The following is a 17,174-nucleotide window of genomic DNA, read 5'->3' as shown; positions in this document are numbered from 1 at the left end:
TATTCAAGTAATTTAAATAAATAAATTATACTAGATTTTTATAGATAGTGAAGATAATAAAAAACCAAAGAAGAGTTAGCAAGATATATCCTATAGCAAAGATAAAAGAATCCTAAAAATAAATAAATAAATCTCAAAAAAAGGAATATAAAGTGAAAAAAATAAAATAAGGAATTTCATAAAAGATGATTTTATGGTTTCACGGAACTTATTTTTTATTTTAAAAATATTTTCTAAAAAAATTTAAAAAAAAAAACGCTTTGATAGGTCATGATATGGTTTGGTCCTCTATTGACGCTATCGATTGATCTATATATATTATATGTAACAATTTCTTCGAAAAACAATCAAAAGTATAAAAGACCTAAATAAGTTATTTTATCCTCCAAATCAATTAAAAAACTAATTACTACTATGAAGATTTATATCTGATGTCAAAGTTATCTATAAGCGAAAAAATCTAATATTATTTATTTTAATTTAAATTTTATTATGAAAAAAATATAAATAATTCTTTTTATTTGTCAAAAGATTAACAAAATCTATTAATTATAATAATAAATTCTATATATAATCTAATTAAGTATTTATAATATGTTATATTATTATTAATAAATTATATTTCTATAAAAACATCGAGACATCAATAAAAATATGTGATATGGACTTACTAAATTTAGGCAACTAATGCTAAAAGGTTAATATTAACCAATTAACTAGCTAGCTTACCATCTTTATATTCGCTTTTTGGTTTGGATTTGGTAATTTAGTCGTGAGATGCTTAACATTTTAAATTGATGGTAAATTTTATTGATATATCTCAATTATAATTATTAAAACCTACGTAAGCCCTAATTTTTTAATATCGACAATATTGATACCTGTATGGTCCAATTATTAGTTAAATAATTTTCTTATTTGATCCAAAGTAGCCTTTTTTTTTTTCTTTTTCCTTTTTTTTTTTTTGAAAAAGGAAGAAACTGTGAAGCTCATCTCATGCTATATAATTTCCGCGCGTGGTGTCCGGGTCTGAATAGTATACTTGCAGCAACGCAACAGCAGCCTCGCGTCGCGTGCCTTTTAAGGGCATGGAGAGTACCCTTTTTAACAGATTTACCTAATATGGTTGATGAGTTTTAAATCAAGCGGTTAATAATCGACCCATCACTTCTCTCCGTGACAGGCGGAGAGGTAAAAATTTACCAAAAAAAAAAAAAAAAAAAAAGGACTGACAGAAAGCAAATTAAAAAAAAAAAAATCATAAGATTTGTTTCTGAGTAATCATTTGTAATCTTATTTAAGAGTAGCCATAATTTTAAATTATATAAGAATTAAAATATTAAATTCATTATTTAAAATATTTATAATTTGATGAAATTGTAGGAAAAAACTTTTGAATATTAAAATATTTTAAAATTTTAATAATTTAAATACTATTAAAATATTATACATTTTAAATTTAAAAAATATGAATAGTATCCGATTTGCCTTTCGAATTTGATTGTGATGTATAGTAAATTCCAATTTGAGCTTTTGGGTTGAATTAAATGAGAACTTTGGATTAGAATATAATTGGACATATACTTTTTTTCTCAAATGCATAAATACTTTACGTAAAAAATTTTATGGCGCTTTCAATTTTTACTTTGATTTATTAAATATTTTAATTTATAAAATTATACCAACTAAATACTATAACTTATAAAAATTATTCTATTAAATATTCAAACTTTTAAAATTAGATCAATTAAACACTTATTAGATAGTTAAAAATGTGAAAATTATTGTTTCAAAGATTATGTTAACTACGTATTAAGTGAATACCTTATATACAAATGCACAAAAAAAATATTATTGTTAGTATAGAGAAAAATACAAAGTTAGCAAAATTTAAAAATTCAGGGGCATAATATGTCACTCGAAAAGTTTGAGATATCGCAAGATTTTTTTCTGTAAGGTACAATGCTATATTTATACATTTGGCCTATGTTTTTTTCACTAGAAATAAATAGATTGACTATGTCACCAATTGAAAATTGGCAAATGCATATATTCACCCATGAACTTTGTTACTTTAACCTTGTGTCACCCTCAACTCTTACTTTGACCTATTAAACACTTCAATTTATAAATTTATTAGACACTTCACTTATTAGACACTTTGATTGCAAATTTATTTTATTGAACACTTCAAATTGCAAAATTAAATCAATTAAACACTCATTAAAAAGCTAAAATTTATAAAAATTATTATTTTAAAATTCATATTAATTACATATGTAGTCGATATTTTATAGATAAAAGCTAAAAATCCTAAAAATTATTAATATCAGTATCAAAATGTGTATAATATTATTAAAATTTATAAACTCAAGTAAATGATAGATCATTAACAAAATTAAGTGTGTCGCAAGCTTAAAGTTACAAAGTTCAAAGTGTGAATTTATGTATTCAGCCAATTGGAAATAGATAACGTATTTTAGTCAAGCCAAAATCAAGTAATTAACATTCTTTTAGTATCATTTCTTACATGTTAATAGTTTCAAAATATACCAATTCAGTTATCTAATTGAAAATTTCTTATAAAATCAATCTAAAAACTAAACTTTGGATAAAATATAGATTACAAAACAAATTAACAACAAATTGAGTATTATTCATAAAATTAAAGGTAAAATAAAATCAAAATATAATAAAAAAATTGGTAATTTATGAAAGCATACAATTATTTAACAAATAACAGCGCATTTTTTAAAATATAAAATTTTCAAGAATAAAAAAAAAAACTGTATTAAGACAAATTTTCAGTAGATTATTTAATTAACCAGAAAAATATAATAAGAGGTAGGCACCAGGTTTAGGGTAGGACCCATTAAATTACAAAAGAAAAGAGAGAGAAAGTGGGTTCCCACTAAACATGGTCCAAATAATGAGTGATGGTGTTGGAGTGGTCAGTTTTTTGCTTCTAAAATGAGTAGTCTTTGCCTTTCAAAATCTTGGATTCCTTATACAGCCCCTTCCTCTGCTCCTCCTCCTCCTTCTTCTTCTGATGCCTTCTTGTTCTCTCCTGGGAACTCTTTCATTTGCTTTTAATGGTACTCTTTTAGCTTCTTCCTAAACGACTTGCAACAGACATTGCTGTTTGTCGTTTTCTGTTGTTTAGTAAAAATTCTGCTTGCTTCCCCTGTCCATTCATTCTGGCCTACTTGTTTTCTGTCCTTTAATTGGGAATTTGGCCTGTTTTCCACAACTGCGTTCACATTGGATAGTAATAAATTGAACTGGGAAGATGGCTTTTGGCTTCTAGTCTCAGCTTCTCAAAAGTAACCAATTTTTGTGCTATTACAGGAGGACCAGGTAAGTTGAGTTCCCTTCAATTTCCTTCACGAATCCTGATCATTTTATCTACTGTTTATTCTTATTTGAGGCGTAAAGTTACAATAACTCGGTAATTAGTTATGTTTACTCAGTTTAGTCCAATGGGATTAACTTTGTTTGTTTGAGGTAAACTGTATGTCAAAGGTGGGAGCTTTTGTTCATTTATTTACTAAGCAATCAGATAGAGGGAATTGAAAAAGTTTCAGATTTTCTTGCTTTTTTAAAGATGGATGGAGACTTACTTTTCTTGTATGTTTATTTTACTTGGTATAATTAGAGTATCGATGAAGATTCACAAAAAAAAAAAAAGGTTCGCTTGAAAGTGCTGCAGTTGTTAATGATTTTGAATTTTTGCTCTAACTATTTTGTTTGTTCTTTGAGTGGTTGGAGAAGTGTGGCAACTGGCAAAATACTCTCTGTAGTATGCTAAATCTTGTTTGGAATATATGTGCTTTTGGTTTCTTTTTAGTTGTGACTTGTCAGGAAAGAGTTTCTGTCTCTCGCTTTCTCTGGTTTTGGTTCTTCAAGGTGTTTTAAGTGTTTGAATTTTGAAAATTTCAGGGTTCAAATAGGGTTGTGATGTTGGGTGTAATCTTTTTCTCTTTCTTCATGTGAGATGTGCCTTGGCACTCTCTTGTCTGCCGCATTTTCTATTGCCGGTAATGATTACTTTTAGGGTTTTCAGTTTGTAATTCCTAGAGTTTTTAGTGGGTTTCTGATTATGAGTTCTTGGAACTAAGCAGTTAAATTTTTTGAGGATTTTTCAAAATAAAATTTTCAGCAGAGGATCAATGCTCTTGTGTCTACAGGTTTGTGCCTGCGTGTTTGTTCGCTTGTGTTCTAATTTTGATTATTGTCTTTCCTGTAGGGTAAGGGATTCTGATTGCAATGACTGCATCTTCTCTCTCTAGAGAGGCATCGCACTATGATGAGGTCTCTATGCAGCAGAGCTTGCTCTTCTCTGATAGTCTAAAGGTGCTGCTGCTTCAATTTTCAATTGTTGTCCCTCATCCAGCAAGTCCAGTCTATATCATTTAACGTGGCCAATCTAACCGATTCTTTTTTTTTCTCCAATGCTGATAAAAGATCAATATTTATAATATATGCATATAATGGCATTAGGTGTCTACAGCTGCTTATTGTGATTGTTTTGGGTATTTGAGACTTGCTTATAAAATCTAACTTTTGGACTAGCATCTTTAAGATTCTCTGTCATAAGTATCATTTTGCATGTGAACTGTTCCAGTATTTTGATGTGCTTCATTTGAACATTTGCACGTTTATTTTCTTTTTCTTAATCTTTTTTTTTTTCTCTTGCAACAAGGCTGCTGTAAATGGGGTTCTGTGGCATAATTTTTTATGCGTTTTATATGTTGCAGGATTTGAAGAATCTGAGAACACAGTTGTACTCAGCGGCCGAGTATTTTGAACTATCCTACACAAATGATGACCAAAAACAGATGTGAGTTGTCATGTCTGAAGGTTTTTTTGGTTTGATGTTTTTGACAATGGGGACTAATGTTATCTTTGTGTTTTTTGCCCACCTTCGTACGTAATTGAAATCTCATGTCTACGCAGAGTGGTGGAAACATTGAAAGATTACGCCATTAAAGCTCTAGTAAATACTGTGGACCATTTGGGATCTGTGACATATAAGGTTAACGATCTCTTGGATGAGAAGGTTGATGAAGTTTCTGGAACAGAGTTCCGCGTATCTTGCATTGAACAGGTATGGATTTTTTTTGGGTTGAAACAATTAAATATAGGTTTCTAAATCCAATTCAGACTTTTGATAGGAAGAAAGAAAATGGACAACTGTTGAGTGATTGTATCTGCAACTGAATCTCATCAGTCTTAGTTGCTTTTCAGAGATAGTGATTGTTCTGCGCCTATATGGTTGTTCTTCTGCCAACATGATTGCAGACCCTTGCACATAGGGCTGAACACTTGAAAAAGTTGACATTATACTGAATATTTGGGAAAAACTTCATGTAAAAATGGCTGAAAGAGATATAATCTATCAATGGTTCTCTTTCACGTTTCAGATAATAATAGAGACTAGTGTTGTGATGCATCATATATATATATATATATATATATATATACGTACTTTTTACTGAAGGATATGTATATTCAATGGATACTGAATCTTTTTAATATTTTCCCTCTGTTGTGGTTTATCAGAGACTACGGACATGCCAAGAATACATCGATCATGAAGGTCTCACACAACAGTCACTGGTGATAAATACTCCGAAGTACCATAAGCGGTACATCTTGCCAGGCAATATATGCTTCCCTGTTGTTTTCTTCATTAATACTGTTATTATTATTGAGCAAACTTAGTTTTGATTTTTATCTGCAAGATAAAAAACTTGGATATTGAAAATCTGTTGATTCTTGTTCAGTTGGGGAGACAATGCATGGAGCCATCCGAACTAAATCAAAGTACATAGGGTGCAGCCTAGATGATGAAGATGATTGGCATCAGCTTCGAGATGGTATGAAATTCTTCCTAGTTTGTGCCATTTTCTTTTGTCTTCAGCAAGATTGTATCATAATTCGTCCTTTTTCTGATCTATTTCCAAAGCTGTTCGAGCCACAATCAGAGAAACTCCAACATCTTCAGTCAGGTAAGATTTACTGTATCTTTTGCATACATCACATACTTTATGATGGTATAGTCAAGGAGGATGAAAATGTTAAGTTTTGGTCAATATAGAACTGGGCGTTCACTGTCTGCTTCTCCACGACATCCTCCTCAGCGATCTGCAACCTTTTCGTTTACATCTACAATGCCAAAAAAAGAATTAGGTTTGTGACTTTGTGTGCATATTTTGTCATAGGATGTCTAACTTCAATGTTTTTTGTTCTCTCATTTCTTTGTGATTTTCGACATTTCTCACTTATGTACTAATCTTCAACTGATGATGCTTTCTTGCACATCAGAGAAGCGTACAGTTTCCCCACACCGTTTTCCACTGTTGCGGTCTGGGTCTGTGTCAAGTAGACCGACAACTCCAAATAGCAGTCGGCCTACCACTCCAAGTTCAGCTGCTGCTGCAAGACGACGGGTGAGCATAACTTTTAATCATTTTTACAAGTTGAGAAGACATTGTTGATAGACTATGGAAAAACACTGCTGTGACATCTTTCAAACTTTTTAAGTTTTAAAATGTTAGTTTTATTCATCTATTTTAATAGTAAACTCGAGTGCTAAATACCTGGAAACTATTTTCTGCTTTTGCCAGTATCCTTCAGAGCCTCGAAAATCAGCTTCAATGCGCATTCAACCTGAGAAGGAAAATTCAAAAGACATTGAGCAATACCCCAGCAAAAGTAAACGTCTACTTAAGGCCTTACTTAGTAGGCGTAAATCAAAGAAAGATGAAATGCTATATACTTACTTGGATGAATACTGATGAAAATGTAATCATGCTACTATAAAGAAAGGAGCTAAGGTTGCAGGAAATTACAGCGAACATGAATTTTCTGGTTTTCTTCTTACTCAATACCCATTTTGTACTTTTCTTTGGAGAAATAGCAAATATATACATATATATTATCTTTTTTGTTGTGAGTGAGCCATTGTTGCATTCAAAATGCACCAAACGACAAGTGTTCTATAGTAATTTGTATCTGGACCTGAAATTATGCCAGGGAATGATAATTTATTCTTCTTGATTTATTCTACCATTAGATCTAGTTATATGCATTAGTACATTTTTCTTTTCCTAGAACTGTTGGTATTTTTGGGGTAGTGCAGCCAAAAAAATTTGAAATTATTTTAGGAGAAAGCAATTATTTGAGTCAAATGTAAGAAATTGATGAAACATAAACCTTTGCTTGTCTTCAATATAATAATTTCTTTTATTCAAGATTGGTAGAGTTGAATCTTATAAGCCAGAGCCAAAGATATTAGTCTTCTAACAAAAACCACGTCAACTGGTAAATAACCCACAAAATATTGTTCTGCAGTAAGACTAATTCATTTCTAAGTGTTGCAATTTCTGTACATGTTGAAACAAAATCATCCATATCCACCACAAAGAATCAAAATTTATGTAAATGGTTTATTGGTCATGGAAGCTAAATCAGGACTAAGACATAGTACAAAACAACCATGCAATCTATGAATTAGATTGCAATACATTAGGAACAATCAAAAAGAAAACAAAAAGGACAAAGTTAAATCATAAATGTTGGACATTGATTAAAATTACATTACAAGACAACTAACTTTTCATATTAACTATACATCACAATTTCATGCCTTTTCCGAATTCTTCAATTGTTTTCGTTGCAAGTGTAAGGACGTCTACAAAAGCAGAAAACGATGCTCGAAGAAATCTCGCCTCCACTGCCTCAAAGTGCCTGCCAATGTAAAGGTAAAAGAAAATATAAAATTAGAATATCTTAGTTACAGGAAAAAGAAAAAACAAATGAATGAGGAAAAAAAAAAAAAAAAGACTATCAAACTGCAAGTTCTAATATCTTAGCATGTTTATACACAAAGAAACAAGCAATTGGTAAGTTTATGGAGGACGTGATCGGAAAAGATTGAAGGGAACAAATGAAAAAAACATCTGATTTACTGCCTTATTCAGCAAATGAAATCTCTTTTAATCTACAACTTCAATCATCATGGAATGACTACGAATTAAATTGACAATAGATACATAGATATACAAACTCGACCCAGAAAATCTATCTAATTGCAACTCATATCAAATGAGTATATCTCAATTAAAACTGGTCATACCCATAAGGCCATAACCACTAGCTTTACAACTCAAAATTTTACATAAAATGGCAATATTGAAGCCAACCCACAACTCATTTCTTCACAAACTGTCAGATTGAAGCCATCTTGCAACTCAGTTGTTACAGACTTCAATCACTTTAATTAGGAAGAGAATAGAGTCTATAATTTCCAAACTTGTTTTGACGTTTCCATCAGGTTACAGTTGTAAACTGTAAGATGAATGATTATAGTTAGAGCAAGTTTTCAAAGATTTTCTATTTTGCATTTGGGTAGACAGGACTGCAAAGTCATGATCACTAGGTCTATACAGCCATTATTAGTTTATTTGATAATCAGACAGCATCTGATGAAAATGTTTACCTACCACCTTCTCTATAAGGCATTTTTCAGAAGAATATTTTTATTGGTTTGGAGAACATTTGGTCAGTTCAGCTCCAAATATGAAAGGGATACATGAAATAATTACAGTTGCTTCAGGATAAAGTCTGTTATGATCGTACCAAATAGAAGCAAACAAGTATGGCTCAACCTTACAAGTTTCTTTAAATCTTTAAAGCCATTAATTGGGATGGGTTTACGTTCAAAGTGGTCTCTCTTTATACCAAATGGAAGCAAATGAGTATGGTTCAACCTCACAAGTTTGTTTAAATCTCTTAAAGGTGGTCTCTCTCTCTCTCTCTCTCTCTCTCTCTCTCTCTCTCTCTCCCTAAATCCATACGATTCAACTTCTATATTTAGAAAGAAAATGTAGAAAACCTATCAACCATCAAAGGATAAACTCACACTGACAATTTCCCACCAGAGATTGACATGTGCCTTTTCACTTTATCTGGCTGCAACTGCATTACAAAAGGGCGCAAATAAGAATCTAGCAAAAGAACAGTCAATGGAGCCAGTAATGTTTAAGAATCACCTCCTTGTCAACGGCTAATGCTGCATGGACAATGGAAGCATTCTCCTCAGAGTCAAAATCTACTTCAAAGTCACTGCAGTTAATTATTTATTTATCAAATAATGTCTCATAAAAGTCAAGAATGGTAATGAACAATTTCTTATTATTGTGTCACTTAAATAGATACAGCACCAAATTATGATATAAAAAATGCTACCTTGGATTTTCTGAATAGGAACAAATAAATAAATAAATTCATGAAAATATACATACACAACTAGGGATGATCAAATGCCCGATCCGTTGGATATCCACTTTGATTCAATCTGAATGAAGCGGATAAAATCCGATCCGAATAGTGGTGGATCAGATATGGATTTTTTAAAATAAATTTGCACGGATATGAGTCGGATACGGATATAACAAAATCCGATCTGCAAAAGGTAATTTTATTTTTTTCTTATATTTCTAAAATTGTTGATTATAATTCTAGATGTGCAGTTGTCTTTATTCTTCTCTTCCATCTTTCTTTTCTATTTATATTTTAAATCATTATCTCCAACTCTTGCACCATTTTCACATTTTTTTAATTTCTATTTCAAACAAAAGAATGTAAGTCGCACATTATGACCACTAGCATGATTTTTTTTGCACTTAATAATTCTTAAAGTCTCTTCTAATTGTCATAGTATACAATATTTCAATTATTGTTAAGAAGTTTTGTATTTTCAAGCACAATAAATAATATGAATTTTTATCAAATTAATGTTTTGATTTTATTTTTCTTTTAAACATAATAAAAATGGATAATATCTTATCTGACCCGCTCCTCTATCCGATTTGAATCCAAGCGGAGCGGATATAGACATAGATATATGAATATCTTTGCGGATTGGATGTAAATTTTGCATAATCCGATCTGAATTCGATCATGATCATCCCTATACACCACCAATAGCATGTTGCCAAATTCTGAGGTTTTCAACATATAGATTCTATCAATACGAGTTCATTTTCGAAATCACCCAAATTATTATTATTATTATTATTTTTAGAGCTTACCATCAACTCTTTTGGCCCTGCTCACTATTATTTAACAGCAAATGCTAGGAACACCAACTTAGAATCCAAAAGTTTTGGGAAAATAAACTGAAGTTCTGATATCATAAATTCAGGGCCACAAGATAGTAGCTAATGACACCTTATGCGAATTCTAAAAACACTTTGAAAACATGTCCACAGAGAAACACTGTTAACTCATAATCATGTCTTGTTGCATTACTTGAAAAGTAACCCATTGAAATGTAGAGTAGAAAAATACCAGAAAAAAAAAAAATTAGTTCATTTGGATAAGACTTAACGGAAAACTTGGTGTTTTAAAAAAGAAATGGTTTCTCATAGAACATGCAGGTAGGTTTCTTCTATCTCCATTCTTTGATGTCTTTTTACTTTACCATACCTTGGATAATAATCACGTCTTTGTTTTCATTTATCTAATTTGAGAAAAATGAAAAGCTCACTGCAATAAGGTCAAGCAATTTCACTGATGTTATTGTATTTGTTCCCCCTTTCCATATATGATAAAATGCTTTTGGATAAATAATTGAAAACAACAACCAATTTTAAACTGTATATTCAATTTAGTTCTGCAGTACACAATACAAAATCAGCTAATTCTTAAAAGAGTCAAGATGTACATTAAAATCATTCAAACAGCCATCAGAATGCATCACCAACCACAGATACCCAAATACATGGAAAACAGAAAACTCATAGACAGAAAACAAAATCCTTTTAAGCATTTCGTAGTATCAATTCTACCCTTCTGCCCAACTCATGACAGACCTATGCATATGATACAACCAAACTTCAAAGGACAAAGGAAAAAAACAAAAGAACACACCAAGCAAGACAAGTTCTCTTGTAATTCTTAATTCATTACTATAAAAATAGGTGAAATTCTTAAAATAAAAGGTAAATGCAAAAGTGATAGCAAAATGTCTAGGAAAAATGACTCTATCAAGTCATGCATTCGAGAGATATAGGGCTTGCACATATGAAGAAACTCTTAAAATGAAATTCACTTAATTAGCACCAAAATGCAGTCAAATTCAGAAGCTAGTGATATTAGAGAGGGAGAGAAAGAGAGTTACCAGCTGAAATCCCATTGAGCTTGGGCGTCTGGCATGTTAGAAGCCAAAGTTGCAGTCCCTTCTACAACAACTGAAACTAAATGCAAAATTAACTATGCCATTAACGAAATGAAGATTCTTGACTCATATTTCATTGATGGAGTCACAGTTTCTTAGAGAATAAGCTTTTGAATAATTCAATATAGCCCTAAATAAACTTAATTAAGGAACAATACATGATAAAAATTTAAAGCTCCAAACAGAAAACTGAAGCGAACAAAATATGTGATTTAGCAACCAGGGAAAAAGACAATTGCTGAATAGAGGAGGAAAAGCAAGCTTACCGTCGGTAGTGGCTTCGGTGCAGATTGGCGTAGTAATGCCGGCAGAGTGGCGATCAGATGCTGAGTATATCTGTTCTCCAAGTACCAGTGTTCGCTCCGAATTTAGGTTATTTCAAAATCAAAACAATGTAAAACGGCAACGTACAAGTCTTTGAATAAATTATCTGGAGACAAGACCTTGTTATATAGTTATTTTTTTTTTTTGGAAATTACTTTGTTATATGGTCTACAAGCAAATGAAACTACCGCAATTTATTGCGGGACTCGTCTTTAATACTTTTGTTCATTTAAAATTAAATTTATTAGTATAATTTAATTTATTGTGTACTCAGATTTTTATATAATTTTTCATGGAAAAAATATATATTCATTTTATAAATTTTTTTGTTTTACTATTTTTTTATTATAAAAAACTATTAAATTTTATACAAAAGATTCATTTTTATATTTTTAAATTTTTGGAGTTTTTATTTTCAAAGAAAAAACTGTTGGTATTTTAACAATCAAGCTATTAAAAATTACTTATCATAAAATTTCCATATATATACTTTACTTTTATCATTGAACAAATACATAGAAAATATAGAAATCCAAAAAAGTTAGTGCTAAGTAAGTATTTTAATTTGCTTAATATTATAGTTGAAAGGAATATAAAAAGCTAAAGCAATTATTTGGTGGATTGAATAGTTTTTAAAATAAAATACTATAAATTTTTAATCATATATCTTTAAAGTAAATTTAGTGATATTTAGATTTAAACTTATATCGAGTCAGTTTTATATAAACAAAAATATAAATTGTTTCTAATTATCATAAATTTTAAACTTATAACACTAAATATTAAGTAATATAACAAAAATATTACTTAAACAAGTAAATTAATTTAGTTTACACTGTGAAAACCATGCGGAGAATCATGTGGTCATTGAGTGTTAGAAAGACATTAAAACGAAATTGTGATGATTTAAACATGGGTAGGGGCAAAATAGTAAAAACAGAAGTTAAAACATAGTTCATATGTTGTTGTTCTATACTAAAAGTTATTGTTCATCTATCAAGGGACAATCGAATCACTTTTTCGAAAAATAAGAGACATCTAAATCATACAAGAAAAGCGATTTATTCATTGATATGAAAAAGAAAAACGTGAATGGTGATTGGATGGATGATAAAATAGAATTTTTGGTCGTGATTCGATTGATGATAAAGAAAGAGTAAAATAATTTTGGGACATTAGTATTATAAATTCATATTTTTTAATTTATTAATTATCATAGTTACTACCACTAGTTACCATTTACCATCGACCACCACCACCGGCTACTACCACCACCGACGGCTTTCATAATTTACATTTTTTTTTTGCATTCTTTTCATATTTAACAATAAAAATTTTAAATTATAAAATTTCTATTATTATTAATATTTTTATGGTCTTATGAAATAAAGACTTTCACATTTTTAACTAATTTTCAATATGACAATCAAACAACAGAAAATAAGTCATTTGGAAAATATTTTTCAAGAAAAATATTTTTCAGCAAGTTATTTTCCTGCAAGTTATTTTACGAAAACAAACGGAACATTAGATAGTTGGATTAATTAAATTTGAATTGCCCTAAAATCTAAAGAATTGATTTTTTTTCCATTGACAAATTAAATCGAATTAATATTTCAAATTATAAATGAATAATTAGAATTAACTAGAAGTAAAATCGGGATTTCAAAAATTGAATTAATTTTTTTTTCTAAAATGAAATTAAATCAATTTTTTATTTTTGTAAATAATAAGTTTTAAAGTACATACACACGTAAAAAATGAATAAAGATCAATTTACGTAAAGGTGTAAACAAGCCTTGTTCAAACTTACTAGGTTCGAAGCTATTTAATAGAGTTTAGTCAGCTCGATGAAAAGTTGAGGTAAAGTTCGATCTCAACCTGTGATCTGAGTTCATCTCAAAAAAGTTTAATTTCAAGTACCACTCAAGGCTCGAGTAAGCTAAAAAATAAATGTTGATATATATATAAGAGTTTAACAAGGCTCGACGAGCTTTCAAGTTGAACATCATTAGTCTCGAGCTCAGATCGTCTAGCAAATGAGCCAGCTCGAACTCGGCTCATCTAGCAAATGAACCAGCTCGAGCTCGATTCAAGCTGAATTTTTTTAAAGCTAAGTTTGAATAGTTCGCGAGCTGACTCAACTTATTTACACTTTCTAATTTGGCCATATTCTGTAACAATATTTGAAGTAGTGTTTAAAGTTTAAGACAATGTTTTATGAAATGTTATCTTCATTAACATTTAACGTTTCATAATTTCTTTATAACACTTATACTCATCACTTGTTTTTACTTTGTTCCTCGCTTTCATACCATTTTTTGTGACTTTATATTAAACAGTTAATCAAACAGTTATTTGTACCGAACACTTTTATTCTAAACCGTTATATAATCATGAACCAGTAACATTAATATTTAATAGCTAACCAGTAGTAAAACAGCTAACAGCTATTAAAATAGCTAACATATAACATCCCTTCCCGGTCCACCCGTTAACCCGAATGAACCGAGCCGAGACGCTACAATCTGGTTGAACCTATGTCCTGTCATGCGGATATGATACTGTATGAAAAATATGAATATAAACTACTCTCAATTACACTCTAAACTTCCAACGTCTCCAAAGAATCATGATAACACAATAACACTTTATATATCTTTTCATAATTGTATAAATCCTCAATAGCATTTAATATCTAGCAATTAGTTTCAATCAGAATCTATATCAAGTTTTTCATGACCTAATCATACCAACTATAGTAAACTATTTCAATCATTTCCTCCAAATATTTACACCACAATAATTACATGCTTCAATTATCTTTACAATCACATAAGCTCTAACAAATGTAATAATTATACCTACCATAAATCTTAATACATGCCATAATTCTTAATTATACAACTCTCAATCTACTATGACCAAGTTAGTCACTTCTGCTTTGATAGTACTCTTCAAGTCTTCAAGTAGCAATCACGATCTCCAACCTACGCGTGATAAAAATCAACGCGCTGAGTATAAAACTCAGTGGTGCTCATAATTCACATACTAAACAAAGTGCGATGGCAACTAACTTAAAATACAAATTTCATAAAGCATTGATACTCATAGAATCAGTAAATTTCAACATAAATGTCTCTTTATAGCAACGAATAAATTTCTAATTCAAAACATCAATAATTTAGTTCTAATTATCTCATAACTCCTTTACATGAACCTTAAATCACACTTTATGATACTATCATGATCTTACCTGCTGTTCATTGTGTTGTATGAATGAAAACAATAAATATGTAAGATTACATAACAGTATATGTTCATTGTCTTACTTGCTATTCATTATGCTGTATGACTTATGCACTTTTAATCACATCATATAAGTTATGATTAATAACATCTCATGACTGTATGGCTACTTAAAGTGTGACATCCTACTGAGTCGAGTCTTGCATTGAGTCGAGTCTTGCATTGAGTTGAGTCGAGTTGAACCAAAACCGGTTGGGGTAGAATGGGTTTATTAGTGGACTTACTTGATTGAGAGAAAAAGAGCAAAGTATAAAGATTTGGAGTTACTTGCATTAGAAGAACAAGCTTGGGTATTAAGTTGTAGCTTTTACCCAATTGAAGTACCATGTAGTAAGTTTCCATCATTTATCTTGATTTTGTGATGACTTACCCGTAATCATCCCATTCACTTTCCCATTGTTCATCTTTATCTTCATCTTCTTCATCTCCTTCATTTCCTTTACTTCTTCATCCATTTAGGCAACCTCAATTTTCTCCAAGTAAGTAGAATTACTTGCAGCTTATTGTTATTCAGTCTCTACTTGAGTGATATTGTAGATAAGTTGTAAGAATTTTGATGTGTATAGGAGAAGGGAGTTCAAAGAGTGTAGAGAAGAGAAGCTAGAACAGAGCTCACGCGTTTTTGGAGTAAAGGTTTGATATCTCTTGATTTTTATTATTGTCTTTGCATGAGAATTTGTGTGGTGTGTTGCTATTGAGACAATATATTGCTTCATGTTGGAGAATGGTAGTGGTGAGAAAATAGGGGAGGTATTGAGTTTATGTTGAAAATAGGGGAGGACTTCATCTTGATTTTGACCCCATTTAATGAGGGAATTAGGAAGTGTCATAGAAGAGTTATTTGTTCCTCTATGTGTTAGCTTTGCATGGGTTTTTGAATCACCCAAATTGGATTTGTATATTGAGAGATATGACCAAAAGAGTGCAGACTGCGCAGGCTGGAAACGCGTCGCGACCTGGCACTGCGTAGACTGGAAGCACGTCGCGCGCTCGCGACTTTGCACTGCGCGCGCGCGACTTCCACTTCAAACTCTCTGACTCTCAATTGGCACATTACGCGCTCGCGACTCTCAAGTGCGCACTCGCGAAGTTGGCCCTTGGCCTGGAAGCGCTCGCGACTTGCATTGCGCGCTCGCGTAGTTGGCATGAAAACTCACTGTCTCTCATTTGGCACACTACGCGCTCGCGACTTTCAAGTACGCGATCGCGACTTGTGCCTGAGAACACACTGTCTCTCAATTTGCACTCTACGCGCTCGCGACTTTCAAAAGGCGCGCTCGCGACTTGTCTTTTCCTGCACTTTTGGATTTCTTTTTCCATGCAATTGGATTCCTTTGCTCAACTTGTATGCATCCAATCATTTCAAAACAAAAAGACAACATTAGAACATGGATTAAAACAACATCCAAGCATGCAAATGATGTGAACTCATATGAACATATGATTTATGAAGTGATGAACTATTTCTATGATGTTGTGTTATATTATTGACATACCAACATTATGCTCCATTGAGGTTAGGTAGAAACCATGTCGATAAGGTCATGTCGCGACATAGGATAGCAGATCTGCGCCTCATACAGTTTGTTACTCCGGCTACAGGCCGTTGAGTGGATATGATTATATATGGGCCATAACAGCCAAGTATACAGTATTCATCCAGTTTATACAGTTTTTCTTATCACCTCGGTTTTGCTATAACCTTATGGAGCCAGACAGATTTCATGAATCATACAGCATAATAAACAGCAAGTATCATGCTATATGTGCTTATATGTTTAATTATCCAGATGCGTTTACATGGTTATTTCTATACATGTATGTGCTTTATTATTTCTTGTTATGTTGAGATATCCACTGAGCTTTATTTGCTCAGCGAGTTACCTGTTTAACTCGCAGGTTTTGAGACTGGTCCGTAGAGGGTCCGTTTACAACTGCTGCCGTTCATCTGTAGAAGACTCGGTCTTCAGGGTAGAAACTCATTTTGTTATTCTTTTTATGGCATGTACAGGGCACACAGTTGGGCCCAATCCATTTTGTAACTAGTATCATGTCTTGTAAAGATTATAGACAGTATTAATATAACAGCATCAGCATGCTAGTATGTTCATATACAGGATGATGTCAGCATGATAGGACATATAGTCAACCAGTTTGTAGCGTCTCGTCTCGGTTTATTCGGGTTTACGGGTGGACCGAGAAGGGATGTTACATAAAGAGTCAATAAATAAACTTGTAAGCATATATAACATGATACTATCATACTCTTACCTGATGTTCTTTATGTTGTATGAAC

The 17,174-nt window shown here is 31.5% G+C and overlaps 2 protein-coding genes across 4 annotated transcripts; one reads left to right on the top strand and one right to left on the bottom strand.

The window, feature by feature from the left end:
* Positions 1–2,963: 2,963 nt before the first annotated feature.
* On the top strand, positions 2,964–7,071 carry ABIL2 (ABL interactor-like protein 2). Of its 2 annotated transcripts, XM_089721696.1 has the most exons (11): positions 2,964–3,357; positions 3,940–4,037; positions 4,247–4,353; positions 4,758–4,840; positions 4,957–5,107; positions 5,563–5,662; positions 5,787–5,879; positions 5,969–6,011; positions 6,101–6,192; positions 6,328–6,452; positions 6,630–7,071. In XM_089721696.1, exons 3-11 carry the CDS (start codon positions 4,267–4,269, stop codon positions 6,798–6,800), a joined length of 945 nt encoding a protein of 314 aa, XP_089577822.1. In that variant the 5' UTR covers positions 2,964–3,357; positions 3,940–4,037; positions 4,247–4,266; the 3' UTR covers positions 6,801–7,071. The 2 variants fall into 2 exon arrangements, with proteins under 2 accessions (XP_089577822.1, XP_089577821.1); XM_089721695.1 differs by lacking the exon at positions 3,940–4,037.
* Positions 7,072–7,417: 346 nt separating this feature from the next.
* Positions 7,418–11,670, bottom strand: LOC149496160 (transcription factor). 2 transcript variants are annotated; one of them, XM_089721697.1, is made up of 5 exons: positions 11,512–11,670; positions 11,189–11,264; positions 9,057–9,129; positions 8,927–8,982; positions 7,418–7,752 (listed from the first exon to the last, which is right to left on the bottom strand). In XM_089721697.1, the coding sequence occupies exons 2-5, from the start codon at positions 11,221–11,223 to the stop codon at positions 7,638–7,640; spliced, it is 279 nt and encodes a 92-aa protein (XP_089577823.1). In that variant the 5' UTR covers positions 11,224–11,264; positions 11,512–11,670; the 3' UTR covers positions 7,418–7,637. The 2 variants fall into 2 exon arrangements, with proteins under 2 accessions (XP_089577823.1, XP_089577824.1); XM_089721698.1 differs by having other exon boundaries at positions 11,189–11,258; positions 11,512–11,668.
* Between the last annotated feature and the right edge of the window lie 5,504 nt (positions 11,671–17,174).

The sequence above is a fragment of the Jatropha curcas genome, chromosome 5 (genome assembly GCF_041381405.1).
Source record: "Jatropha curcas cultivar XTBG-Jc1 chromosome 5, XTBG_Jcur_1.0, whole genome shotgun sequence".
NCBI classification, from domain to species: domain Eukaryota; kingdom Viridiplantae; phylum Streptophyta; class Magnoliopsida; order Malpighiales; family Euphorbiaceae; genus Jatropha; species Jatropha curcas.
Note: the sequence above shows the minus strand (reverse complement) of the source record. Positions and strands in the feature narration are given on the sequence as shown.

Excerpts from the sequence above, each read along its gene's own strand:
- ABIL2 (XM_089721695.1), top strand. The coding sequence starts at position 4,267 with ATGACTGCATCTTCTCTCTCTAGAGAGGCATCGCACTATGATGAGGTC. Across the intron at positions 4,354-4,757 it reads TCTTCTCTGATAGTCTAAAG|GATTTGAAGAATCTGAGAAC; the intron begins GTGCTGCTGCTT and ends TATATGTTGCAG. Across the intron at positions 6,453-6,629 it reads CTGCTGCTGCAAGACGACGG|TATCCTTCAGAGCCTCGAAA; the intron begins GTGAGCATAACT and ends TGCTTTTGCCAG.
- LOC149496160 (XM_089721697.1), bottom strand. The coding sequence starts at position 11,223 with ATGCCAGACGCCCAAGCTCAATGGGATTTCAGCTG. Across the intron at positions 8,983-9,056 it reads CATTAGCCGTTGACAAGGAG|TTGCAGCCAGATAAAGTGAA; the intron begins GTGATTCTTAAA and ends TTTGTAATGCAG. Across the intron at positions 7,753-8,926 it reads TCTGGTGGGAAATTGTCAGT|GCACTTTGAGGCAGTGGAGG; the intron begins GTGAGTTTATCC and ends TTACATTGGCAG.